General features: G+C 43.0%; 1 protein-coding gene across 1 annotated transcript in view; it reads left to right on the top strand.

Moving 5' to 3' along the window:
- The window catches only part of dgkg (diacylglycerol kinase, gamma), a gene marked incomplete at its 5' end in the record, with an annotated part of 67,845 nt that overhangs the window by 25,156 nt on the left and 16,674 nt on the right, over positions 1 to 26,015 (top strand). Inside the window, 5 exons of the mRNA XM_079170677.1 lie at positions 1,136 to 1,221; positions 2,091 to 2,180; positions 4,861 to 5,021; positions 15,513 to 15,577; positions 23,940 to 24,030. Coding sequence (XP_079026803.1) covers positions 1,136 to 1,221; positions 2,091 to 2,180; positions 4,861 to 5,021; positions 15,513 to 15,577; positions 23,940 to 24,030 — 493 coding nt within the window. The remainder of the gene's footprint in view (positions 1 to 1,135; positions 1,222 to 2,090; positions 2,181 to 4,860; positions 5,022 to 15,512; positions 15,578 to 23,939; positions 24,031 to 26,015) is intronic.

Below are 26,015 nucleotides of genomic sequence, written 5' to 3' on the forward strand. Positions count from 1 at the left end.
AGCAGAGACACAAAAGCAGTCAGAATTAGCTGGTTTAGTTCACATGTTATGCGGACATGGGGGTGTAATGTCCACACAGCACGTGCATGTCGGTGTAGTTTTTCTGCATGGCCGTTGGAGAGGGCTGTTTGCTTCGTGGCCTCTGCATAGTCACTCCCCCCCCTTTTTTGGCCAAATGGCATGAACACAAGCACGCACCTTTACACCCACACACTTGACCTCCATGCCGAATTCCAGCCTTCTTAAAGCAAAAGCTGTGCAAACATTTGTTTTGTGGACTGACCCACCGACACAGTGAGCTATAGATTTACTGGTTGTGTCTTTGTTCATCGTAATGAAAGGAACATGTCTCCCGTGCGGCTCGTTGATGTGTTTTTAATAGTTTGGAATACAATGCAGCTCGATGGCAAATGGGAATGAGATATATCAGGCCTCAGCTACACAGAAAGGTTCAATTCATTGTTGTTTTTTTGGTCTTTTGGGGGGATTTGTTTCCAGCAAGAGAACTAAACTAATATCACCATATTTGTTAAATATTGAGCGAGCCTGTCGTCTTGTTAGTGCCACCACATCACCACCGATGACACTGAACCGTGTATCCGATGTACGACACCACGTACTATTTATTTTAAGATGTAGACATGGTTTAGAGGGTCCGTGGGTCCGTCACTGTGCTGGGACCAGGTGGTCGGTGTGAAAGGGGTCTGTGCCCCGTAAGCAGCTGTCTCATGATGGAGAGAGATGAAAGCTACTGTCGACACCTTTGTCCCGACGCACATTAAAGGTCCCTTTGAAGGGCGCGCACTCTGTGACTGTGGTATCGAGGGAAAGGAGCGGAGTGAACACAGCTGGAGAGGGCACACATTGATTAAACTCTCTCTCCCTCCCTCTGTCTTTCTCTGTGTCTCTCTGCCCGTCAGCCTGGCAGCTCAGTTCATTAAATCATTCAGAGTTTAGAAAATCCCCGTCTGAACCGTTCCGAAATCCAACCAACCGATTTATCGCCTTTTAATGCGAGCTGACACTGAGATTGAGGAGTCTTGTGTAGAAAAAAGGCCAGACAATGCATTTATAAAAGACTTGTTTTTGTTCCAGCATGTTTTAGTTAAATCGATCGGATCTTTTGTCGTCTTAGGCTCAACTTTTTCCACGATGTCCCTGATTTCCGGGTGCTTGCTTGTGGAGGCGACGGCACTGTGGGCTGGATCCTCGACTGCATAGGTACACACATTCTAATGATTGTATAGAAGATGACCTAATACTTACAACGTGGATCTTGTTTTCATAGTTTGGGCCATGGTTTCTAGCGGTTATGGTAACATTGTACTCACCAAGTTGCAGCAACATTTTGCTAATAACCTTTCAGCACACTGTAATTCAAGTGGTATCCCAGCGTAGGCAGTTTTCTAGAAAAGCCCCCCCAAAAAAACATTTTGAAAATACAGCCCTCATCCTGCAGATCTCCCCTCTCTGTCCTAAGCCCCTCCCACCAGACGAATCCTTCATTCCAAACATCATCCTGATCACGATTGTGATAACGATGTTGTCAAGAAAAAGATGGAGGGAAAAGGTCGATAATAGTTAGCTAGCCGCAGCCGTTAGCAGAAGGCTAAACTCTTAGCAACATTTTCGTCCCTCTTTTTCGGTTGCTTTGCATTATGGGCAGCTGTTTGCCAGAATAGCAACTTCTCCTGCTGGACAATCTACCATTGAATCTTGGTTTGTGCAAGCACATCTGTATTTGTAGGACAGCCAATAAGAACGCCCTCTTTCTGCAACGACCTGTGGTTGGCAATAGTCTCCTAATACTGGCCAGGTTTTCCAAACGCCTGAAAACGGAGTAATGAGGAGATGCAGAAGTTTAGTTTTAACTCAAACCACTTGAATCACAATATGCTGAAAGGTTATTGTATTTTTGACGCCAAAGATAAACAGCCTACCCCAGCTTTAATGTCGGAATCCCTCCAACTAGCCAAACCTTTTTGACAGAGAAAACTAATGTGAATGTAGCTCCAACTGGTCATTGTAAGTTTCAAGGACTGTTTAACTAACCCAATGTAAGAGAGATCTGTTCGTCTTTGCCTTTGCAGATAAGGCCAACTTTGCCAAGCACCCTCCGGTGGCCATCCTCCCTCTGGGCACAGGGAACGACCTGGCTCGCTGCTTACGCTGGGGAGGAGGTGAGGCACTCACTCAATCATCTGTGTGTGTGTGTGTGTGTGTGTGTGTGTTTTGTTTAATCTATCGCAGTACATCCATCCTTGCGTAGACATTTATGAAACTTAAAAAAGTTAAACTATTGGTCGACTATTTCATGCAGGGAAAACAAAACATTGGTTCAAGGAAAGATTTGGAAAAAGCTGATACAGAATATAAACGATACTGACTGACAGAGTAAGTAAAGCTACTTAAGGGGATAAAACATTAATTTCCGTATAGATTTCTAGCTGTCCTCCGAATATTTCGGGAAAAAGTAAAAGATAGTAGATTATCTGTAACGGCTTAACTTGCTTCAGTAAAGAAAGAACAGGCTTAGAATGTGTATTTGATTGACTTGGCAGCAGTCTAAACTCTCTGCCAGGGTTCATTTGAATGTTTAGAGGATGACTGTGGATTCAGGAAGGGTCTCGGTTGCACACTAGAATACAACGGGAAAGGCAGGCGTGTGTGTGCATGATTTTGGGAAATGAAAGATGGGAGAAGGGGAAAGTGGGAGCTCTTACGTGTCAAATTAAAAACTGTTAATATGCAAAGCACCATTGATTTGTTGCAGCACTTTGGGCCAGTAATTAGAAAGGCTTGATTGTTGCTGCTTGGAGGACCAGCGGAGCACTTACCCAGGCTTATGAATGACTTTTTGTCAATAAGCAGCCAGGTTCAGTAGGGCGGCTTTGGGACTTGTTCAATAGATCATCTTTTGCAGAAGTAAACATTGAAGTATGAGCTGGAGTCTCTGCAGCCATTGCTAATGGCATGGCTCTGGGGACGGCAATATTGGTCCAGCACTTTAGTCCAGACTGAAAAATCTCAACAACTGTTGGATGGATTGCCATAACATTCTGTACAGATATACATATTCCTCAAAAGGAAAGAAGGAAGGAAGAATGGAAGGATGGATGGAGGGATTTTTTAAATATCTTGATAACAATTGGAGGGATTTCCAAGAGGTTTGGTACAGATCTCCATGGTGCTCAGGGGATGCATTGTTATGACTTTGGTGATCCCCTGACGTTTCATCTTGTGTCACCAGCAGGTCAAACTGGTCACTTTAGCCTTGATATCCCGACATCCCAGAGAGGGTGAACATTTTTGGCTCTTCGGGAAATATCTTGACAACTTTTCAAATGGATTGACATACATTTAGGTTCACATTCACACCTTTTGGGGTTTTTGTGGTACCACATTGGTCGAGGTTCCAAACGAGCTGAGTCGATACTAGAAGGCGGAGTTAAACAGTGCAGACCACTGATTGGTCAGAGAGAATCACTCGCCATTTTTGAATATCCAAGCTACCGTGGAATTCTTTAAAATAGCAGCTAAACTATGGCGAACAGTTTAACGGATCTGTTTGGTTTTCCGATGAACCGATTCAGCGAGTGTCGCTCTTGAGATGTCATGGCAGTTTTGGCGAATTCCTCCTCCACCGTCAGCAGTGAAAGTCGAAAAAGAGTTGAGACGAACCATGAGGTGGAAACGAGGCATTAGTCCTGTCAAGACACAAAGGAGTTTATGTTTAAGTTTATGCCTGTGACAAAGGCTTTTCCTGTCATGTCTTATGTTGTCATCTGTCTTTCTGAGACTGTCGTAAACTATTCGAGAGCCCCTCGGTGTGTGATGCATGTTTTTATGATGACGTGTGTGTGTGTGTGTGCACACGCTCAGGGTAAAATGTGGTGAAGCATCCATGGGGGAAAGAGACAATTATTTTGACATGAAAAGGAAATTGTTCCCTCTAAAATTGATGTTATATTTTAAGACTACTACTCTGTCAGAATATGCAAACACACTCATGTGTCACACATGACGATCCCAGTGTGATGGTACTCACTGATGCCTCGTGACACCGTTGGAACTTACTACCGTCTCTGATCGCTATTAAGATGCCTTGGCTGCTTGAAGCAGGCCGTGTAGCTGCGGAGCAAAACCAGAGGGCTCCCCGGGGTGCTGTGAGGCCCCGGGCGCCCTCTGGGTTCGGAGGTGGTGAGGGCGGCGGTCTCTGTAAAGAGGCAGCCCGATCAGTGCCGGTGTGTTGCAAGTTTCAACCCATTTAATCCACCTTTCCACCAGTTAAATGTAAGGCTTTAAATATAGATTGGGTGAAATAATACATATAGATAAATAGTCAGGGGACTACTGATTCAATTATTTATTTCATTTTCATTTCATTTTTCTAAATTTAAACTATTCCACAATAATTATGTCCTTGAGTTTAATAGTACATCATTTTATCAAAAGAGCTGAAGAGAATTTTGTCCTTATAAGTATGTGAACACTGCAGCGATTTACTCCCATTCTGCTGCAAAATCATCAGTGAGGTTAGACGCTGATGTTGGGCGATAAAGCCCGGCTTCTGTGTTCATCCCACAGGTGATGGATGGGGTCGAGGTCAAGGCTCCCAAAATGCTTCCGCAAAGTTGGAAGCAAGAGTATTGTCTAAAGTATTAATGAATGTGTCAGCCGTAAGATTTCCCTTTAAATGAAGCTTTGCAGAGCACTGATGTCACACTCGTAGTCACTTGTACACAACAATGGACAGGGATCTACTTTTGGACATATCTTGCGTCCTCTCTGTTGTTTCTACTCATTGCATTTGCTCGTGTTTCTACTCACTGCACGTTCCTCTCCGGCTGTTCTCCGCAGGTTACGAGGGCGGCAGCCTGCTGAAGTTCCTTCGGGACATCGAGCACAGCAACGAGGTGGTGCTCGACCGCTGGAACATCGACATCGTCCCCGATGACAAGGAGGAGAAGGGAGACCCCGTCCCCTACAGCATCGTCAACAACTACTTCTCTATCGGAGTGGTAAGCAAACCCAACGCATTACATGTGACTGAGTCCATTATCTATTTCCTGTGTGGATGGAACATGGTGGATACTACTTGGGGGGGAAAAACACATTTTGCTACTAGATTTACTTCTTACAGAACCTGAAAAGGGCATTGAAAGGCAATTATTTTTCAACCACTATAATATGACACTACGTGACATTTTGAAAAACATAATAACGTTTAATAATCATCCATTCAGTGTGTTATGGTCTGTACAAAGATACTAAGAGGTAACATATAAGATGTTATATAAAGATGCTCAACATGTTTATTCTTATACAATTTAAGTTTCTGATTCATTCATCTAACGAGGTAATCTCAATAAAACATTTAAATGTTCATTGGAACCAGTAACCGGTGCATCTGTGAGACCATGACTAAAGTAACGATACAATTATATATAACATGCGAGATAAAATAAACAATGTGTCATAAATCTTTTGCCGCCAAACTGTCTGACTGCACTGTCACACCAACACCACGGTGTGAGAGATTACCTGGTCTTTGTGGACGCGAGCAATTAGCGGATTCATCAGTGGATGTCTTGTTTCCCTCTCGGGCAGGTTTCCTCTTTTAATTGGAGGAAAAGAAGCCCGCTGCCAGGTCCCAGTTGCTTAGCAACCTTTTTACCTTATCCTGATGGAGATACTTGTGTGAAAGCTCAGGGACGTTTTTTTTTTTTTTTTTTTTTTACAGAGGTGACAAAAACAAGGGCTTCGTGAAGCTATCGGTGGAGTCGGATAGTGGATGTGTTTGCACTGCACGTCGGTGAAATGTGTCGCTTCAGTATTTTCTTTATGGCACAATGGAGGGATTCACGTAGACGACCAGTTATACACGTATCATTTAAATGAGTTCCTCTGTCATCAGCTTACTGGCGTTGCAGTAATCCTATAAATACCCTTCATAATAACTCACATTAAGAACTGGTCAGTGGGAGGAAAGCCTTCATTCATGTACCAGCACAGCAAATAACAACCTGGTCGCCAGAATAAAAGTCTTCACGTCGCACATTTCTGCAAACCACGATTACGTTGAATGTCAACATTATTGAACCAAAAGTACAATTCATTTCAACATGTTTACATCGTATATCAACGCTATAGTGTGTTAACTGCTTGTGCTGCTTTTGCCGTCGATTAGGTTTAGATTAAGGCAACAACGTTACCGTTGTAAGATAATTAAAACAAAGAATAATAATGAATTTGACTCACCCCATCCTCCTTCCTACGCAGACTTCAGCTGACTTTGAATAAATGTATTTGTCAAAAACAAACATAATCAGGGAGAATATACGCTCCCTCCATTAGAAACCTAACTGATAATGCATTTCATTGTATGAGGACTTTAATTTTTAAACACTCTAATGCCAAACTTTCAATAACAAGCTTAGTGTGTATGTCAGTGTCGCTGCGGAAACCAGACTGTTTGTTGTGGTTTTGACAAACTCAGAGCTGAGTCATCACCGTATCAGTAAGTAGGTGCCATCTGATTTTTTTTTTCTTTTCGTTCAAGCACCATTAAGCTGAGGATTAAAAATAACAGTGACACTCATTAGACATATAGTACATATGACTATAAATAAGCAGAAGTGACACAAGTGTGAAGAAGACATATGTGCGCAGGTAGGAATAAATGAGTTTCTGGCAAGAAGAGGATGAACCACGGTGACGTTATGTAACTGCACCCCCACTGATATCTGCATATGTGTCACACCATCACACAGAGGAAGCCAATGACACACTAATGTGTCACTGCCATATGTACGTTTGCACCTTTTCCTGGCCAAACACTTTTTCGTCAAAGCTGCAGCACTGGAGGTACAGACGGGTCGTGTTTGAACCGGTTGTCTCGGTTGTGATTTTTAGAAAGTGATGGTTTTAAAAGAAATGTAATTGTGTACTACTTACAGATTTTATCAACAAAATACTCATATTGCCAGTCGCCAGTATTTTCTCACCTCACTGCAGCGATGTACAGGTGTACTCAATGACGCTGTTACATCACTGATGGGTGTGGTTAAAGGTAAACAAGGCTAGTGTAGAAAAACAATGCTTTTCAGCCTTAGGCGCCGGGTTCTGTTGTTGTTGTTTTCACCAAAACTTATTGAATCATTTCAATCCTCATAAAGCATTTTCAAAGTTTTTTTTTTTTTTTTTTTGTATTGTATTTTTTTACATCATTTTTTACATTTTAAAAACTCACTTAACACTCGAAATGCAAATTCATCTGTAGCCAAAAAGTAGTCCACAGTACTGTAGTCTTCTTATTCGTAAAGATGTACGTCTTCAGTAGGGATGAATACACCTGGTGGTGAGAGTCACAGACAGGGTCGGCTAACACATTGTTGATCTTTTCGTGGGATTTGTTGACAAAAGGTAAAACTATAGAGTTACACCAGCGTTATCTTTTAATGTCGTCGGGTTCTGAAAACACGGCGGCGTTTCACGGCCGTTAAACAAAGCGGCAGATCTCTGCGCCTCCCAGAGCCGCGGCGGCAGATGGCCGAGTATCTGGGAGCACACGACACCTGAGCAAACCAATCTCTGACTCACACCAAATGAGGTAGCCATTAGTAACCCTCAAATCTGGTTTACCCGACCATACAGGGTTTGCATTTCCTGCCGTCCCAATCGCAGACCATGCTGCTCTCAGGGTTTTGGTTGCTGTGGAGACGGGAGGCTGGCAAGGCCGAATCTGAAAGCTTGCACAGTCATCTGTCCTTTATCTCGCTGACTTAATTGTGGATGACATGGTGTGGAGCGTGTGGTCGGCTCAGCCAAGGCACTCGGAACTGTAAATGATTTACAGTTCTGAAACAGAAGCCGCATAAATGGTATCTTCTGATTTACAGTAAATCAGAAGGTGTATTATGTGATTTCTGCTTCAATCTATTCCCATATTGTAGATCTAATAAGATTGTATGGATCCCCGGGGGCAAAAACAAGTTTGCAAATACTTTTATAGTTGGAAAATGTCTTGAAACATACCTAAAGTTAAATGTGTCGTCTTTAGAAGATGGCGGTTTAGAAGGTTTAGCCTCTGACGGGAACAGCTGGCTGTCTAAAGGTGCATTGAGCAGCGGGTTTACTGTGGGGGCTGGTAATAGACTCACCATTATATGTGTGTGTGTGGAGGCTCTGCCTCGTTTTTTCAGCTGCATGTGGCTTCATATAATTCTATACTGTCACATTTTATAGCTCCTCCAGTTACAAGATAGGCACAGATACAGCTACAGATATTTCCCTCGTATATCAGTGTTAGGATTATTTTTGGATCAAACAGTGAAGAGGAAAACCTGAGAAGGACTGCTTCCCCTGGGAGCACCACCGAGAACTACATACGTTATTCCACCATGAACAAGGAAGTATAAAGAGCGGCAAACTTTGCATAAAACGACAGATATTCGTGTCCAGTGTGTAACCAGAAGTCACAACGTTGATTTATTTGTCATGTATCTTCCGTAGCTATTTAAACCCAAACCACGATCTTTTCCTAAACCTAAGTACTTCAGTACCAAGTTGTTTCCTGTGATGGAAGTTTATTTTTGAAAATACTGTATGCATGTAACCACAGACTGTATCGGAGAAGTGGACGCAGTCATAGTGACGTCACCCGTTGGTTTGTGGACCGCCGTTATGAAGCTTCGAGTTTTCATATTTGGAATACGGAGGAGCGACGTAGTGACGCCGGATACGGCTCTGGTAGCGGCAGCTAACTGAACATCATGCTGTATTAAAGAAGACTAGAGATTGAGAGCATAAATGTTTACAATATTTACTGAGGTAATAAATCAAGTAGTGATGTTCTCATAGACTTCTATACAATCTTGACTTCTTTTTGCAACCGGAAGAGTCGCCCCCTGATGGTCAGTAGACAGAATGCTGAAGTTTTAAGATACTTACGTATCAGCTTCACTCGGCAGAACCGGAGTTTGTAGCGAACAGAAATTGAAACGTGTTGCTAAACATTCGTAGGAAAAAGCACGAAAATTGAGGATTATGTTTTTGTAAGATATGGTACGAACCTTTTTATGAGGATACGTTTCTGTATTACCCTTTGTACTAACGTTACTGGGTTAGCCTTCGTGCTACAGGGTTAGCTTGCTGTACGGTGTCTGTCACCCGTTTTTAGGTTCCTTGTGTGTGTGCTCATGAACGAGTTAACTTCTGGACTTCACTGTTCTTCCATTTGTCTGTTTTTTTCGTTCCAAGTTGTTTTTTGTGTTGTTTTTTCAAAAGACGCTGTTGCTTGTGTTGCATCAGCTCATGTGTTCGACCAATCGTGTACACTTAGGTCACTTATGGTTCCTCTGAAATAGGAGCTTAAAAAGTTCCTAAAAACGGCATTCTAAGAACTGTGTTCGTTCCGAGTTCATGAATATAGGAGCTCTTAGAACTATGTTCTTAGAACTATGCTTTCTGATAAATGAATACACACTTACACATTAAATAAACACTCCACAACGAGAAACATCAGTGGAGTTAAGCATTTGTGTACACATGCCGGTCGGTTTCTAAAGCGCTTTCACTTGACCTGCAGCCTGGAAAGAATCTCGTGAGAGGAATTTGAGAGAAGGAAATCACACCATGTCAGCAGCCATTAAAGCTGCCGCCTCATGTTGCAGTGAGGAAGCTGATCCCTCTGCAGCGCGTGCCTCCGTGCAGGAGTTTCTGTGGATGGGTGTGCAGGTGTAAATGTGTATGTATGTGCATGCACTTGACTGTGTGGTTGCAAGATGATTCCCAGTGTTAATGGCCAATTCCTAATGTTTCACCGCAACCCCTGACCGTGCCATTAGCCAGGAGGGTGAAGACGATCCTGTGCCTCTTCCGATGGACATATATGTCGCGAGCTGCTTCTTTCACCTGATTGGCAGAAGCTGCAGCAGGACGACGGACATGAAGGGGCTCACACAGTTCACTGCAGCCCTCTTGAATCCTAGTGCAGATAGAATTAAAGTAGGCGACTTGTTCTTGAAAAATACACACTCGCCACGACGTCCATTATGTAGGTGTTCTGGAACTTTCAGTCTTGTCACACAACCTTTCTTCCTTTTTAGATGGTTTGCCTAAAAATGAGCATTTTAAGGCCTTCTCATTCTTAAAATGTAAGGTCTAAACACTTTTAATCTTCATTTCTATTATTCACTCTAAAAGTAATTATGCACGTATCTAAGAAGTGGACACAGCTGTTTGGTTTGTGGACTGTGGTTTTGAAGCGCTAGGCCGTCGCCATCTTGGCTTTTTGAAACCAGTGAGTGGAAGTGCCCGTGTTTGGACTGAGGAGGAATGATCCCCTGCTTTATGGTCTGTGTGACTCTAAATGGACCATCATTTACTAAATGAACATCATGCTGTATTGAAGAAGACTTGAAACTAGAGATTGAGACCATAAACTCATGTTTACAATGTTTACTGAGGTAATAAATCAAGAGAGAAGTAGAGTCATTTTCTCATAGACTTCTATACAATCTGACTTGTTTTTGCAACAGGATGCAGAACGCCATGTCATTTAAGAGTTTGCTATACAAAGCAAACTAAGGAGGAGTTAAACCCCTCAAGGAGTAACAAGTCAACGAAACAATATCACTTGAGTATATTGGCACAGAAAATAAATTCACAGCAATATCAGAAAGCAACAGCCCAATCAAATATTCCCAAAAGCCACGGATTCAGTCAGAGGCTAGAGAGACGGCCTGCGTCTTTCAAGATGCAGAGGATGTCTTCGCTCAGCTTCATCTATCCGTTAAAGTGATGGCTTTTTACTATTCAGACATAGGTGACCTAATTATTGTTAACGTGAGCGACGTTCGCTCCAGCTTCTCGCAGTGAGTCCACTGCTGCCAGTCCAACAGAGAGCTTTGGCTGACAGGGCGTCAAAGTTGGGACTCTTGTTTAATTTGCTCACGTGCTGTATGTTAAGTGTTTTGTTGGATATTCATTTATTCATCCTGCAGCTGGAATGAATGGAAATTGAAACCACAAAGATTATTTCTTGTACATTTACATTTGAAAGCATAAAGAAACGTTAAAAGGTCCGTCCGCTTCTTCAGACATGTTACACCAAACACGTCACGTTGCCATCACTCAGCCGAACTGGAGGCACTGCTGAGGGGAGCTGAACTCTGATCTGGTGCGAGTGTTTGGAGAGTGTTTTTTTTCTCTGCACCACCGGGATACTTCATAATTTGAGAGTCGCATCAGTTACAGTGACTCCCTGACATTGCGGTCAGTGTACTGAGACCGAGGCCCGAATAAATTAAACGCTGTTAAACAGGAGTGTGTTAGCGTTTGCTCAGGAAAACAGGGGAACAGGGAACAGAAAGTGTGCATACAAAATGATCTGTGTGTGTGTGTGTGTGTGAGGGAGAGAGACGGAGTAGCGCTGGAACAGACTGAAGGTCAGTGGAAGTATCAGTGACAGGAAGTGAGTGCCTGCCAGGTTCAGGCCAGGTTACCGCGGTAATGAATGACCGTGCTGAGTGACACCTGGCTGGTCTTAAAGATGGGAGGACCGGCGCTCCAACACACACACACACACACACACACACACACGGTGAAACACATGCACACACACAAGCACATTCACAAACACCTGGACTGGTCTTTAAAGCTCCATAAGGACCATAAGTATGTCTCTATAGAGCCGACAGTGATGACATACGTAAGTGTGCGCAAGTAGTTTGGTAACGGAAGTACCGCAGAATAGCTTGTCACGCTATGCGAGGGCATTAACCACTAAAGATTGCAAATGCAACCTAAACATGCATCACCTCTGCTCAACGGTGGTGTCTAGTAGGTAATCCATAAGTTGTGAAACTTTTTTGCAAATTTGCAAAGTTTTTGCAAATTTTCACAACTACTTATAGATGCAACCTTGCTCCATCTCACTCTTAAAAGAGAACCACAGGAGCGTAGTTTCTTTTGGAATAGAAAAACAAATTAAGACTCTTAAATCATGGACAGTGTATGTTTATCTGGCTCCGCTAACCCGCACTCCCCAGTATAAGAGAATCATAGGATACGGGAGATTAGAGGCTGACTGTGACATTTCTCTTTGACATTAAGCTAACCAAGCCCCTTACCAGAGGCCAGTGAAACACAATAGGGGTGGACTGACGCCCGATTTCTCTGCCGTGGGTCCCACTGAGGTGACATTTTCCAGCCAGCGTTTTTTTTTTACTGTTGTTGTTTTTTTGTTGATTTCCCCTTCCTACTTTTTTTCACATCACCCCATCCAACAGCACCTCCTCTTGCCCCCACGCACCGTGTGCAAAACTTCAAACGGCAAGATCAAAACAACCTTCATCACACAGGCAACTATGGGCGACGGCAAATGTCACATTTTGTTACAGACAGATTTTTCAGGGGGGGGGAGTGCACTAAAATTTGGGGGCCGGTCAGTGATTGCCTGCAGCAGGGAAACATGAAACAGCCGACATGTTTTGGAAAGCTGTTACGGCCTTTTTGTGTCATTGTCTGGGCCCGATCCCCATGCTGTGCTGGACTCGCTGGCTACATTGTTACAAAAATCAGTGAACTAATAACCGCCTCTTTTCAAAAAAAGACTCCTCCGGCGAATTATGAACAAAGTTTTTCTTCTTTCATGCGTGCTTGTGTGGAGAATCTGCTTTTTCAGTTTGAGCTCTGCAACATTGTCCTGGTCTCTCGCGGGTCTGGAAAAGTAGTTCACCTGTGATGTCTCCTCACTCCCCTGGTTCCAGTATCAAACTCTCCGCCAGTTAAAGCGACAGATGCAGCTCTATTTTAAGGTCGGCTGCATTAGCCGATGCTGTGAGATCTCGGGCACATCGCCGTAGTGTCCTGGTGGAGGAGGTGCGTCGCGGCGGGCCGATGGCACCGGCGGATGGTTTTGAAGTTGACAAGTAGCGGATGCGTATAATTGCCCCTGTCCCACCTGTCTTGTCACAACCATCCGTTCTCCTTGTTGCGTTGAAACACCTGCAGAGGCAGGCGCGGTGCCAGAACGCCATCACACATGCCTTCACCTGTCAGAGATGCACGATGTAAATATGCACCTCTTTTGCTAACCCAAATCACTCAAAAATGTGTGTTTAACAGATACATCACCTGAAGGTTTCACACAGAAACGTAAGAAATGAAACACTTGTTGCCTCCTGAGCAGAAGCTTTCTCATTTTTCCTGTTATGTCCTGTTAGCAGCTCAGCAGCTTATGACGAACCAGGTTAGTGATACGAGCATACAGTGTTGAGTTTAAAGATTGTGTCATTTATTGACGTTTTGAGAACATTTTGTGTCACTGCATCCGAGGACGTGTTTCCACCTGATTGACGAGCGTTACTGGTCTTTGTAGCTTTGTATATTACCAAACATTTCTTATTTTTTATGTATTAACCGTTTGGCAGTGGGCAAACTGTTGGGCCTCAGAGGCCATCTAGTGACCCAGGGCCCATTGGTGTAGAATTAAGAGTCACCGTGACTGTTCAAAGTGCAGTTTGAACCGTACTTATTTATCTCTAATTATAAAGCCTCCAATTTCCCTAAAATGACACATGCACAGTCACCATTTTCCATTTATCTAAATGTTGTAACTGAATAAGAAGAAAATTACAAAATGACACCCTTAGTGGATGAGCCACTGATATTCTGCGTGCTGTGCAAAACATCGTGTCAGCTACCGTACAAAAATAACACAATGAACACTTCACATCTCGAAAAGATGCATGAAAAATGAAAACGACATTACTTGATTGAGGCCCAATTAGTTGCATGAAGGCTAATTTATCCCCTGATGTGAGTTCTTGAACTTTCTGTATCAGATTGTATTTGTTTTGCAAGACTCCTTCAACATGGTCGTCTCCACATGTAATACAGTAAATAGATTTTAGCTTCCAGTTATATATATATATTAAGTTTTATATTATAAGTTAATTCATTTTTTCGTTGGTATTTTATAGTCCTGTGTTTATCGTCTTGAACTGGTGGCAGTAAGTCGGGTTGTGTCATGTGTCTTGTCTCTGTTAAGCACTTTAAGCAGAACCAGATGGTGTTATTACACAGTCCTCAACTCTGTCTTCATACGTTAACGTCATTACTGACTCCACCATCAGCGTGACGCTTTCCGTCCACCGAGCTCCGGTGCATCGTCTCCATGACATGAGCCACATATACGTCTACGTTAGCTGTATTGCTTCCTCCTGACATATAATCAATGTAATCTATGAGCGCATGTATCTTGAAATTATTTTATATATATATATATAGTGGCTGTTTATCTGGGAAAGACAGATCACATCCTCGGGGCTCCGAGTGGAGAAGCAGCAGCTCTGGTCAAACTCAGCGTGCAGTCAAATTTAAGGCCGCTCTTTTTTAATTGATCACATCCACTGAAAGCTCAAGTGTCCAGAGCAGCTGTGTGCTTGTTTGCCTACATGCTGTGAAGCCTTTCGCATGAGGATGTTCTTGTGCTGCCGTTGTCTTTATGTTAATATGACGGCATACATTCGAGACATATAGAGTGCTGCAAGAATGAATCCTAACACCTGGAAATGGGTCGTCATTTTTAAAAAAATCAAAAAGTGGTTTTCATATGTGAAGATTATCTTGTTGAACAAAGTGTGTTTATGTTTCATAAACGTTTGATTGCCCCAGGGTGTATTTTCTGCAATATTCCAAAATCCGATTTGGCTTTTTGTCGAGGGAACCAGTGCGATGCCGGCCTCCAGGTTGGCCTACAAACACTTTTAAGTAGCGGAGTTACTTTGCAATAACAGAGCTCTAAATCTAAATGGTGAAACCTCTTGAACCTTATGTGAGGCTCTTATCAAGCATCTCTGTTCTGAATGAAAAATGAGACAACAAAATTCCTTGCATGGTTAACGATCTAGAGCATCGATTAATGCTGTTGTGACAGCGTGATTCCCCGGTGGTGTTTGTGTTTGTCTGTAAGTGAGGTCATACCGAGGCTACCCTTGTGAGTGATCAGGGTTACATTCACCTCTGCCCCAGAAGGTCAGGGGTTAAACACATGGGGGAGAGGAGGGCCGGGTCCAGCCTGAGGCCAATCAACTTGTGACCTTTCGCTCAACGCTGCTTTGTGCCATCAAGTCAGAGTTCTCTTCAAATATAAGTCATACAACTTCAGACTGAATTAAGGCAGTACATCACCAAGAGTTTGGTTCAGTGGTCGCGTTGCAGAAACCAAATAACTACACCGAGCTTAGCAAAGTTCCCTTTACAGCGGTTTATAGGCGGACCAGAAACCGCACCAAGGGGGCGAACGCTCGCCCGGTTTCGGATCAATTGCACTAAATAAGGCCGGTGTGAACGTGACCTAAGGCTTTCTAACTTTCTAAAAGGAAGAGATGGCAGAACTGGAATGTGACATATTTTTGACATTTCACTTTTAGCAAGCTGTGATAATGTGTATGTTTTTACAGATGTCCTGTAGGTAACGTCGTCTCTTCTGTTTGCTCCCGCAGGACGCCTCCATCGCCCATCGCTTTCATCTGATGCGGGAAAAGCACCCTGAGAAGTTCAACAGCAGGTGAGAGGAAACGGCTACGAGGAGTGAAATGCACTGAGCAGTCGATGAGGCGGATCCTCGTGTTCCAACGTCTTAACATCATTAGCTGACGAGCAATCTCATAATCAACTGGTGACCTTTTAATGTATAAACCCAATATCACACTGAGCTGCAATCGTCAGAAATCAATAACAGAACAAAAACCCGCCTGCGTAGTAGAATCAATGTATTGGCAGTAAACTGCACTTAGCCGTGACGTGAGAGGGCGTGAAGTCAAAGCCTTGGTTTCCAAAAATCCAGAGAGAAATGTTTGGAATGGCAATTATTAGTTGTTTTTTTGGTTTGTTGGTTCAGTTAAGGTTCTCAGATAATGCTAAAAATGTCAAATGAGGAAATCATTGTGAGCTGAATAAAGGTTGGTGAAGACATTCGATGACGTAAATGGAGATTCACGTCATCCACATAGCAGAGAAGGTATCTTTCAAATGGCAGACGAGTGCATAGACGTCTAATTAATTGTTGCATAACAGTGGAAGCTGCCTCGGTCTGACGAGACGGTGAGAGAGTTCAGCAGAGAGAGTAACAAGCGATCCAGAGATGAGAAGAAATACCTCCGGCGGTGATGACCAGAATATTAAATCCAACCTCGTCACATCAGCAAGAGACCTTTTCAGGCATGGAAATCAATACCTTTGCTGGCTTCATTATTTGCCAGTTAAAAAACGGCTTTCTGTTATAAGTTTGACATCGCAAATGTAATCTGAGATCATTTCTATAATAACATCATCAGGGGCCCACAGCATACATGAGTTTTACTCTCCGAGATGAGTAAACTGATCTACTGGCACAAAATCAGTGGAATGCTCCATTCCAAACATATATTATATATACAGTATACGAGTAAAGGATAAGATTAGTGATCATCTATAATCTTCTTATTGTCAACAAATCTTATATAAAGAGTACTGTCTGTGTATCCAAGCCTGGTTATTCCTCCGTCCTTCTGCGCCATAGATCTCCATCCTTGTTGAACAAGAATGACACTCTATGGCCAGGCTAGCAGCCAAAGCTGGTCTTAAATTTGAGGATGACTCAACAGAAATAATTGCACACTTGGTGAACAAAATTGCCCCCTTTAGACACCTAGAACTTGGCCCATTACGAGACGGGGAGGGGGGGTCTAAACATACTCCTACCAGTGGGTGGTGGTATACACACAGGGCACCGTGAATGTCTGGACATATTGTCTTCGCGCCCAAAGATTTCAGTCTGGACCAAAGTGGTCGACCAATCAACAGACATTACGAGAGCCACGAGGCAAACCTCCGGTTCTGAAATGTGAAGCCGATGCTGAAGTGTCTTAAAGCTGCATTCTCTCTAGTGACCACCAGGGGGCGACTCCTCTGGTTGTATAGAAGTCTATGAGAAAATGACTCTACTTCTCTCTTGATTTATTACCTCAGTAAACATTGTAAACATGAGTTTATGGTCTCAATCTCTAGTTTCAAGTCTTCTTCAATACAGCATGATGTTCATTTAGTAAACGATGGTCCATTTAGAGTCAAACAGACCATAAACCTTGTGATTGACAGGTCACTACCGCGGTGTTGTCCGGTCTGGGAGTCGTCCGTGTTGTACTTAGCTCCTCCCTCTCATGTCACTTCTGTGTGCAAAAAAGAGAAAAGATGGCGACGGTTAAAATGCTGAGCTCAAGGCTTTAAAAACAAACCACAAACAAGTGGTCACGGTGATTACGTCCACTTCTTATGTACAGTCTATGCTAGAAACTAATAAAACACATTAATGAGCCACCCTGTTGCACTGCTTGACATTTTCCTTCATAAACATAAACATGGTCAGTGCTCATAGTTCCTTTCTGAACCCTTTTTGTCTTCAGGGAACTATTGACAGACAAGCTAACAATTGTTAGTTTGGGCCTTTTTCATTAGATTTGTTGACAACATGGAGAAATAAAGAATATCGACGGCCGTGTCTTTTAAAAGCAAACAACCCTCAGCCCCCAAAGCCAATACCCGCCCACAAATATCCGAAGTTGCGGGGGAAACGCCACCGTTTGATGTTTGGCGCTTTCATTTCCAGCAGCCTTTGCTGTGGCCACACATCTCTCTGACGACTCATTCAGATGCACAGCAGAGAACAAACAGCAGCAGTGTGCACACGGCCTCTGTAGACAGACACTGTAGCCCTGAGGCCAACCACTGCTGCTGATGAGTGTACGTTGCTGCTTGTTGTCTTTGCCGTAGCTCGAGGCTGAGGTGTGTGTGTGTTAACCAACATTTGATGTGTGTGTGTGTGTGAGAGAATAATCCTCTCAGGTCTCGACCTCTATGCAAAGCCGTCCACTGTTTGTGTTCATGCTTAAGTACGCATGAGCACAAATCACTGAGGGCTCTGAAGGTTTGACATCACAATTAAAAGTGGCCAAAAAAAAAACGGACTAAATGTGTACTTCTACTGCATTGCGCTTCTCTGTGAAGTATAAAAGCGTCTTTTGAATGCCACTGATTCACCGGGGAACGGAGTCTCTGTGCAGCTCTTTGTATGATTAGCTGGTGTTTCAAGTTGTTTGCATGATGACAACAACTTGACTGCTTCCCTCCACCGTTAATTACTCTACATACTGTATGAAGCAAAGGAAAAGAAGAAGGAGCGGAGGGAGGGTAAGAGAGGGAAAGACACTTCGAAATTCAATAATTAATGCCGTCCATCCATCCTGAGCCCCGTGAATTTTCCATCACCACAGGCAAGAGGAAGAGAGGGTAATATAAGATAAAAGAAAGATACCGCTCGTCTCTCAGGACTCAGTCTCTCTCTCTCTCTCTCTCTCTCTCCCTCTTTATATGGAGAGTCATATTCAGCATACAAAAACTCGAGAGGCAAAACCCAGCGAGCTACAGAGCTCTTTCTTCTCCGTGCTTCACTGTTGCTTTTTCATGCTTCAGTCTATTTCTATTCTGCTGCATCGCTGCGTGGAGCGCCTCATGGCTCCAGTCCAACAAAAACCACCAACAGTTTAATGTACACTATTTACAGTTGGCCAACACTGCAGGTTTGTTGTTTTGTTCTCCTCCAGCTTTCCTCTCTGGTACTTCCACAGAGTGACAGACAGCTTGATGGACAACCGCAACTGTTCTGTTGTTGTCTGACTGATGTTTTGGCAGAGTAGGTATCCGTCCTTTCTTTACAGCTATTTCAATTGAAAGGATTCAGTGTGGGAGAACAAGCCGTTCTCTCACTCCACGGGTGCAGCAGATGATACATCACCTTTGACCTGGTGAGAGAGAGGCCCTGTAGCCACGTGTAGCACTTAGCTCACTGCTTTATTGTCCTCCCTGCCACTCACACTCCGTCTGCATGTGTGAGTGATGTGTGTGTGTGTGTCTCTAACACACTCCCCCGCTTGTCGACTAGCACATACCCACCCCCTCAGTGTCACCCTCCCCATCCCCGGGCCTGTTGGGACAGAGGGGATGTGCGACTCCTGACACCTCAACCCACCAGCATCTAGTGGTCACAGTAGCCAGACCTCCAGGAGCCCAAAGCCCAGGTGCTAATGACTTCTCACAGTGGGGACAATGCTGTCTTTCTGTTTGTGTGTGTGTGTGTGTGTCTGTGTGTGTCGTCCTAAGTGAGGAAGAGAACAAGAACTGGATTTTGGAAGTGTTGGTAGAGGAGAGAAAAGGAATCATTTTAGAAATCCATGTTTCTCTACCGGTTTTGTCTTCAAATCTACACTTACACACCAGCAACACGTGTCACTTTACACTTGTTTACACACACACGGTTTGACAAAATAAGCTTTTATCTTCACAAGAAACTTAGGCACCAAACCTACGAAGTTAAGTTCAGGAAAAGTTGGTCGTTTTGGGTTAAAATAACCGCAGAAGTGCCGTCGACAAATACATGAACATTGACTTCTCGTTGCACGCGGGGACTGAACAGCGTTTGTTACTTTTGCTCTCTTTATACTTCCTCGTTCATGATTACGGGCGTAACATACACAATTATCTGCGGGATATCTTAAGAATTACGGCGCATTATTTATCGTAGGTATAGCTGCAAGTGCTGGATGAGACGAGCCTGGCAGCAGCAACGGGTCTGCAGCTATCCAAGTTTTTCACTGATAGATTCATTTTAAGCAGTTTTGAGTTTGCAAACCCTGTGTGTGTGTGTGTGTGTTACACTTCATAGTTGTGTTGACATTATCCAGTTTGAATTATATTATATTAACGATGTCACCGTTAATTTAAATTGTCTATTGATGCTACAATATCAATTTGAACATCTTAAATGATTTGACGTTTTTTACATGGAACCATTTCTTCTTTATTTCAGTGACAGTAAGACCCTCGGGTGACGCGTCATTAACGGCACCATCTATTTTGTCCCCGTTCTTTGGTTTCAGCTGGTCTCTTAATTGCGGCCGATACAACAAAAATGACAGACTTTCCTTTATGGATCTCTGGAGGCCGGACTTCAACATAGGACTTATGGGGCGGGACATGTAGCCTTAAATGGTTTTATTGGGGTGTTAATTATACTAATTTACAACTCTCACGAACGTGCGCTCATTTAGTTTGCTGAATCTGACACCCGCACTAAAAACAGTAAGATAGTGTTAACGTGACATTGTTCTTGCATTAGGCACGTTGTGTCTAAAGATACATCATGAAAATAGCACCATATTACAAGATATATATAAATAAATCTGAACTTAAAGAGCACGTAGATCCTCCATTTCTGCCTGGATCCTCCCAAACAGAACATTTTGAAATGATGATGTGTCTCGAGGGGAAAATCCGTCCGCGCTCTCTCTACTTCCTGTTTGACAGACAAGGACATACGAGCAAACGTTCACAACACACATTTCAGGACTTGTCATAAAAACATGTGTGCATACAAACAACCGACTCATGTCGTGATGCAAACACATCAACTTGACCTTTTTTAAAGACTTTGTTGAAAAGACCTTGTTCAAAGATTATTTGACTGCTGAGATTCATATATCTATCTATATATATCTATACAGTATATATATATATATATATATATATATATATATCATATTTAATACACTGAATCATGACCTCTGACTTCAATCATTTGCAGAAACCTATTAAATAAATATTAAATGAATCAATAGCATCTGTAGTGATCACAATATAATAATTGTGATGGTGGTAATCAAGCTCATAATAAAAGTAATAATACTATATAATTCAAAATTCATTTAAATGATTTAGACTACTGTTAAATCTCAGATGTAATACAATTCCCAATTGTTCAAAAATATTTGGGAATGTAAAGACAATCTGTTTTTTACATGTGCTGCATATCTTATCACAAGTGAACTAGACAAACGTCAGTCTACACAAGCGATCATTGCTGTTGTTGGTGGATAAAACGGCTCCTTCCCTTAAGATGTTCTGTAAAATTCATGAACATTGAAAATAGGCTAAAAGGCCATAAGAACTCAGTTCTCTTGTTTTATGCCACTAACAACAACATGTGTCTTGAAGGTGCATTCTTCCAGACTGCATCTGATCAATAAATCATGAGTTCAGGTGCCTATACACCATCTACAGTAAAGGCATAGATGGGGCTCTATATATATATATATCAATATTTCATATATATATCAATATTTCATATATTTGATAAAAAAACATTGAATGGAGAAAAAGCTGGTCAAAGACATGAATCGGAGCTTTGGCAGATACAAATTATCTTGCAGTTGGGAATGAAAAACTGCGCCCATAATCTCCAAAGTGTAATCTTTAAATGAGGACCAACACTACAAAAAAGCTGCATTCTCTCTAGTGTCCACCAGGGGGCGACTCCTCTGGTTGAATAGAAGTCTATGAGAAAATGTCTCTACTTCTCTCTTGATTTATTACCTCAGTAAACATTGTAAACATGAGTTTATGGTCTCAATCTCTAGTTTCAAGTCTTCTTCAATACAGCATGATGTTCATTTAGTAAATGATGGTCCATTTAGAGTCAAACAGACCATAAAGCAGGGGATGCTTTAGGGCGGGCTTACTGTGATTGACAGGTCGTTACCAGCGACGTATACGGCGTCTTTACGTCACTCCTCCGCATTCCAAATATAACTTCTGTTCATTAGTTACGAAAAAACAAGATTACGACAGCAAAACATCCGAACTCTAGGCTTCAAAACAGCAGTGGGAGGCGTCACGATGACTACATTCACTTCTTATATACAGTCTATGATTAAGGCTCATTATTTTTTGTAGATGTGGTGAGGGAGGTTGTATCACATGTCACAACTCACCCTCTATGAGAGAGAGAGAGAGAGAGAGAGAGAGAGAGAGAGAGAGAGAGAGAGAGAGAGAGGTGGCTGGGTCATAAGGTCAGTGCTCACATTGGGGATTAAGGAGATGCTTATCTGCAGGGAGGGGTAGCATGGGGCACAATGGGGCGAGAGATAACTGGATACAGTCCACAGAGCTTTGGAGCCCCCGAGCTTTGCAGAACAGTGTTTTCATAACATCATGGTTCCCCCTTATTAAAGCCAATCTGTACTCTCTCTCTCACTGTGATTCCAACAGGTCTTTGAATTCTCTTTAAAATGTTACAGTTTGAAAGTTATCTTTAAGAACCGACTGTATTCACTGAAGATGAATAGAATGAATAAGTGCTTTGTTCGTTGTGCAAACTGAACAGGAGAATAAAAATGGGAGAAAAACACGTCGTCATAATAGGAAAAATACCCCCCCCCCTCCCTCCCCCCCCTCCCTTTTGAAGATAATTTAACATCCTTTTTGTTCCGGCATTTCACCAGTTTTGGTGCATAAACATGGGAATAATAGAGAGAAGGCTTATGGAAGTAGTCTGTCTCCCTGTTGCACTCGTCCATACGAGAGGGAAAAACTACGAGTTAATTGCATTTTTTTTTTACAGACCGTCTCTCAAGTGGAAGCGGCTTAATGAGGTTAGGCAGCTCGCCTCATTGAGAATCGCAACTGTTCCTAATTGTGATCTCAAATATGCTCATAATCCCCTGATTTGACAGCGGCGGAGGTTTCTGGGGAGGCATTAAGGTGAAAGAGAGAGAACAAGGGACAGAAAGACAATTAGCAGGGAGAAAAACATGTGAACAAGCGCAGCGGCTTAAGGCATTTAGGTTACGTTTCAAGTCAAATAAACAGTTGTGAATTCTTTTCATGCTTTGTTTGAAGTCTGCTGGGCAGTTTAGGTTTGAGTTTTATCTCCTGTATTATTTTCGTGCGCACGAGGAGGGGGGACAAAATATTTTTGAACCTTTCAAACTGTGTGACGACTTCTTTAATTTGTGTTCTGTTTAATAAATGTGCTCTTGTTCTCGGTGCCCAGGTGGCACCTCGGCACCGGCATGCCCACATATTACTGAGCGGTTGTGTCAATAGCTGGTGTTGTCAGTATCAGCAAGCATGTCCACGAGCCGGTGAGCCTTACTGTGCTGTTATGAAATGATGTGTCAGTGATGCAGAGACATCAGATTTGCTGTTGGTCAGAGTTTTTTTTGTTCATGAACACAACCTTTAGAAAAAGACGAAGGGAATCAATGAAGTAGACTTGAGGTTGGACCTTTGTGGTCACTCTTGATGATTGACAGACGTACCGACGGCACCCTTTAGTGTCTGTATGAGACGCACCGGATGTTCAGGTAACTTCAATGTAAACCCAACCGGGAAGTCCACTTCGGGAGGAGGAGGTCAAGCAGAGATTTTTCCCCTTGACTGTGTTATTCAGCCACTGTCCAGTTTCCTTAAAAACTGCAACAAATGACAACAGGATACAAACAGGACCCACATCCACCAGGTCACCTCTGACAAATCCATCCTCTGCAGGGCAGAAACGAGTCAGGCCTGTGGGTCGCTTTTATGTCGTGAATCACAATAATATTTACCCTGATCGTACAGCCTCCACCAGCAATGTTTCACCCCTGCGTCCCCTCCTGAGGCGGCCAATGTTGACGCTTTAACTCTCGGCGATGATGAAAGAGAGGACAGCGAGCAGAACGCCCTGTTTGACAGATGGCGAGGTTAACTTTCTGTGCTTCAGTATCAAGCGATCGATGCTGGCCGGGGGGGGGGGGGGCCAGCGTGTCCACTTTAAGGCTTCAGGGTGCATCGGGTGGAGCTTTGGCTTCTGTGGTCACGCGGCCGCCAGCCAGCACTGAGCTGTCAGATTCAAAAATGTGACACGACTCGAGGCCCCGGACAGCTTCAATATGTGCCCAGTGCACCCGAAACAAATCGCGCTGCGGGCTCCCCAACAGTGTACTCATGTGCAAGTTGAGACTGGGGGAATATTATTTATTTTAATGTGTTCTGTTTTCCCCCTTTCTGCTCCTCAGAATGAAGAACAAGCTTTGGTACTTTGAGTTCGGCACCACTGAGACCATATCTGCCACCTGCAAGAAACTCAACGAATGCATAGAAGTGGAGGTGAGATCACCGTCGGGTCAAAGCTGTCATCTACTGACAGAAATGACTGACAGAAATTAGGAGAAATATCTTTAAATACCCGACAATATACCGTATTTGATTAAAAAACAAACTGTAAAATATGAAACATCTTGTGTACACTTACACGTCAACACATTTGTTTTTCTGCCTTTGTCGCTGACAGACTTTTAGATGCGTTTATTCTTTTGTGTGTTGCAGAGATATACAACAAAGTGATTTTCTCGTATTAATGAGGCGGGCTATTCATAGCACGCCATCAAATTAATACTCCATAAAGTCACTGATTGCCTCATTCTGTCATACGGCGCCGCATAATCTGTCACCTGGGTGCTTATATAGCACGGCAGGACTCGAGACACGCGCGGCTTCAGAAACCATCGGGGGGGAAATGCAAACAAGCTGCTACCGTCTAAAAGGGTTCAAGCACAACTGTTTTCCGTATGTTTAATTCATTCTAAAGAACCCAATGTGACCATGTATGAATATTATATACCATTTCTGCCAGTAGCGTTCCCGCACACACACACACACACACACACACACCTGCCCGAACCAATCACGAGCCGAGCACTGCAGCAGCTCGTTAGCGTGAGCCACCTAGCTGCTACGCTAGCACCATAGTAGCTTGTTTGGCTAAAACTAACCATTGTCACGATCAAATGAACACAAGATTTGTTTACACAGACTCCATGATGGTTATGGAAAGTGAAAGCTACATCCACTCCCTCGTACGAGTCCTGAGCGAGTAGGCCTACTTCACACAGAGCAGCTGTCAATCACAGCTGTCAATCACGACGTCTCACCTGCTTTTTATAGCATGAAATAACTACTCAAAAAGAGAAAATGAGCAGTTGAACATATGGTGTGATAACAACTACATAAAAACTTATTTTTTTTTTTAGTTTGGCCCATGTCCCATGCGTGGGGGGGGGGGTTATGAGCTGTACTGCAGCCAGCCACCAGGGGTCGATCGAAATGTTTTTAGGAGCTGTCATGTCATCCGTCTTCTATCTTCCATCTCGATGGCCCAAGTTTTTAGTGGGGTTTTTTCTGGAAATTACACAAAAGAAAAGTTGTTTTAGGGACAAAATGCAAAAGTGAAAATGTATATAAATGTGTATATAAATGCATGGGAAAACATATGTTTGTAAAAGCAGAACGAAATGATGTGAGGGGTCCAGAATAATTATGGCATTCAAATAAAAAGGGTCTCTTTCATTGGATTATTGTTCAGATTGGGTTCAGACCACTGCAGCGTAGCTTACTGAGCGTGTCCAGCTGGTACGGTACCGGTATGTGTTGTGTAATTCACCAAACTTCAATTTGATGGCAAAGTCCATCAACCCATGCACGCTGAGTCACAGCAATGTGTTGTTGAATTTGATGAATTCAGATGAGGCACAATATAACTCAAGAGTCAGACCAAGAGTGCCAAATGGGAGTTGCTTAATATCTGTATTGATATTGGGCCAGCCTATTTTATTGCGGTCTGTTTTTGCTGCTTCACACTTGGCTTCTGTCCAGGTAATGCATCAAGACAAAATAAATCTGTCCGTCCTAAACAAGCCACTGGTGCGCAAAGTGGGTACAAGCATGGATGTCCATCTTACTCCGTGATCCAGTAAATCATACACTGCAGTTGAAATATCTGTGATACCCATTAGCCTAGATGTTAGCATTAGCTTTCTCTCAAATAGTAACACAAGAAGCTATGTTACTCAGAGAAATCAGTCAACGCTGTAAATCATTTACGTACACTGTAGTCGGCTGGTTGCTGTACATCCACATACATGCACGCGCCACAGACACTATTTTGGAAGCGTAGAGAAGAAGCTGCAGAGGCATCACAGTTTATTACTTTAGTTCCAAACATCTGTTTCAAATCCAGAAAAAACTCTTTGCTAATGTTAGCTCCACTGGTTTTAGAAACATTTTCCAGGTAACGAGTATCGCTATTACATGAC

Source organism: Pholis gunnellus, assembly GCF_910591455.1.
Source record: "Pholis gunnellus genome assembly, chromosome: 12".
NCBI classification, from domain to species: Eukaryota; Metazoa; Chordata; class Actinopteri; order Perciformes; family Pholidae; genus Pholis; species Pholis gunnellus.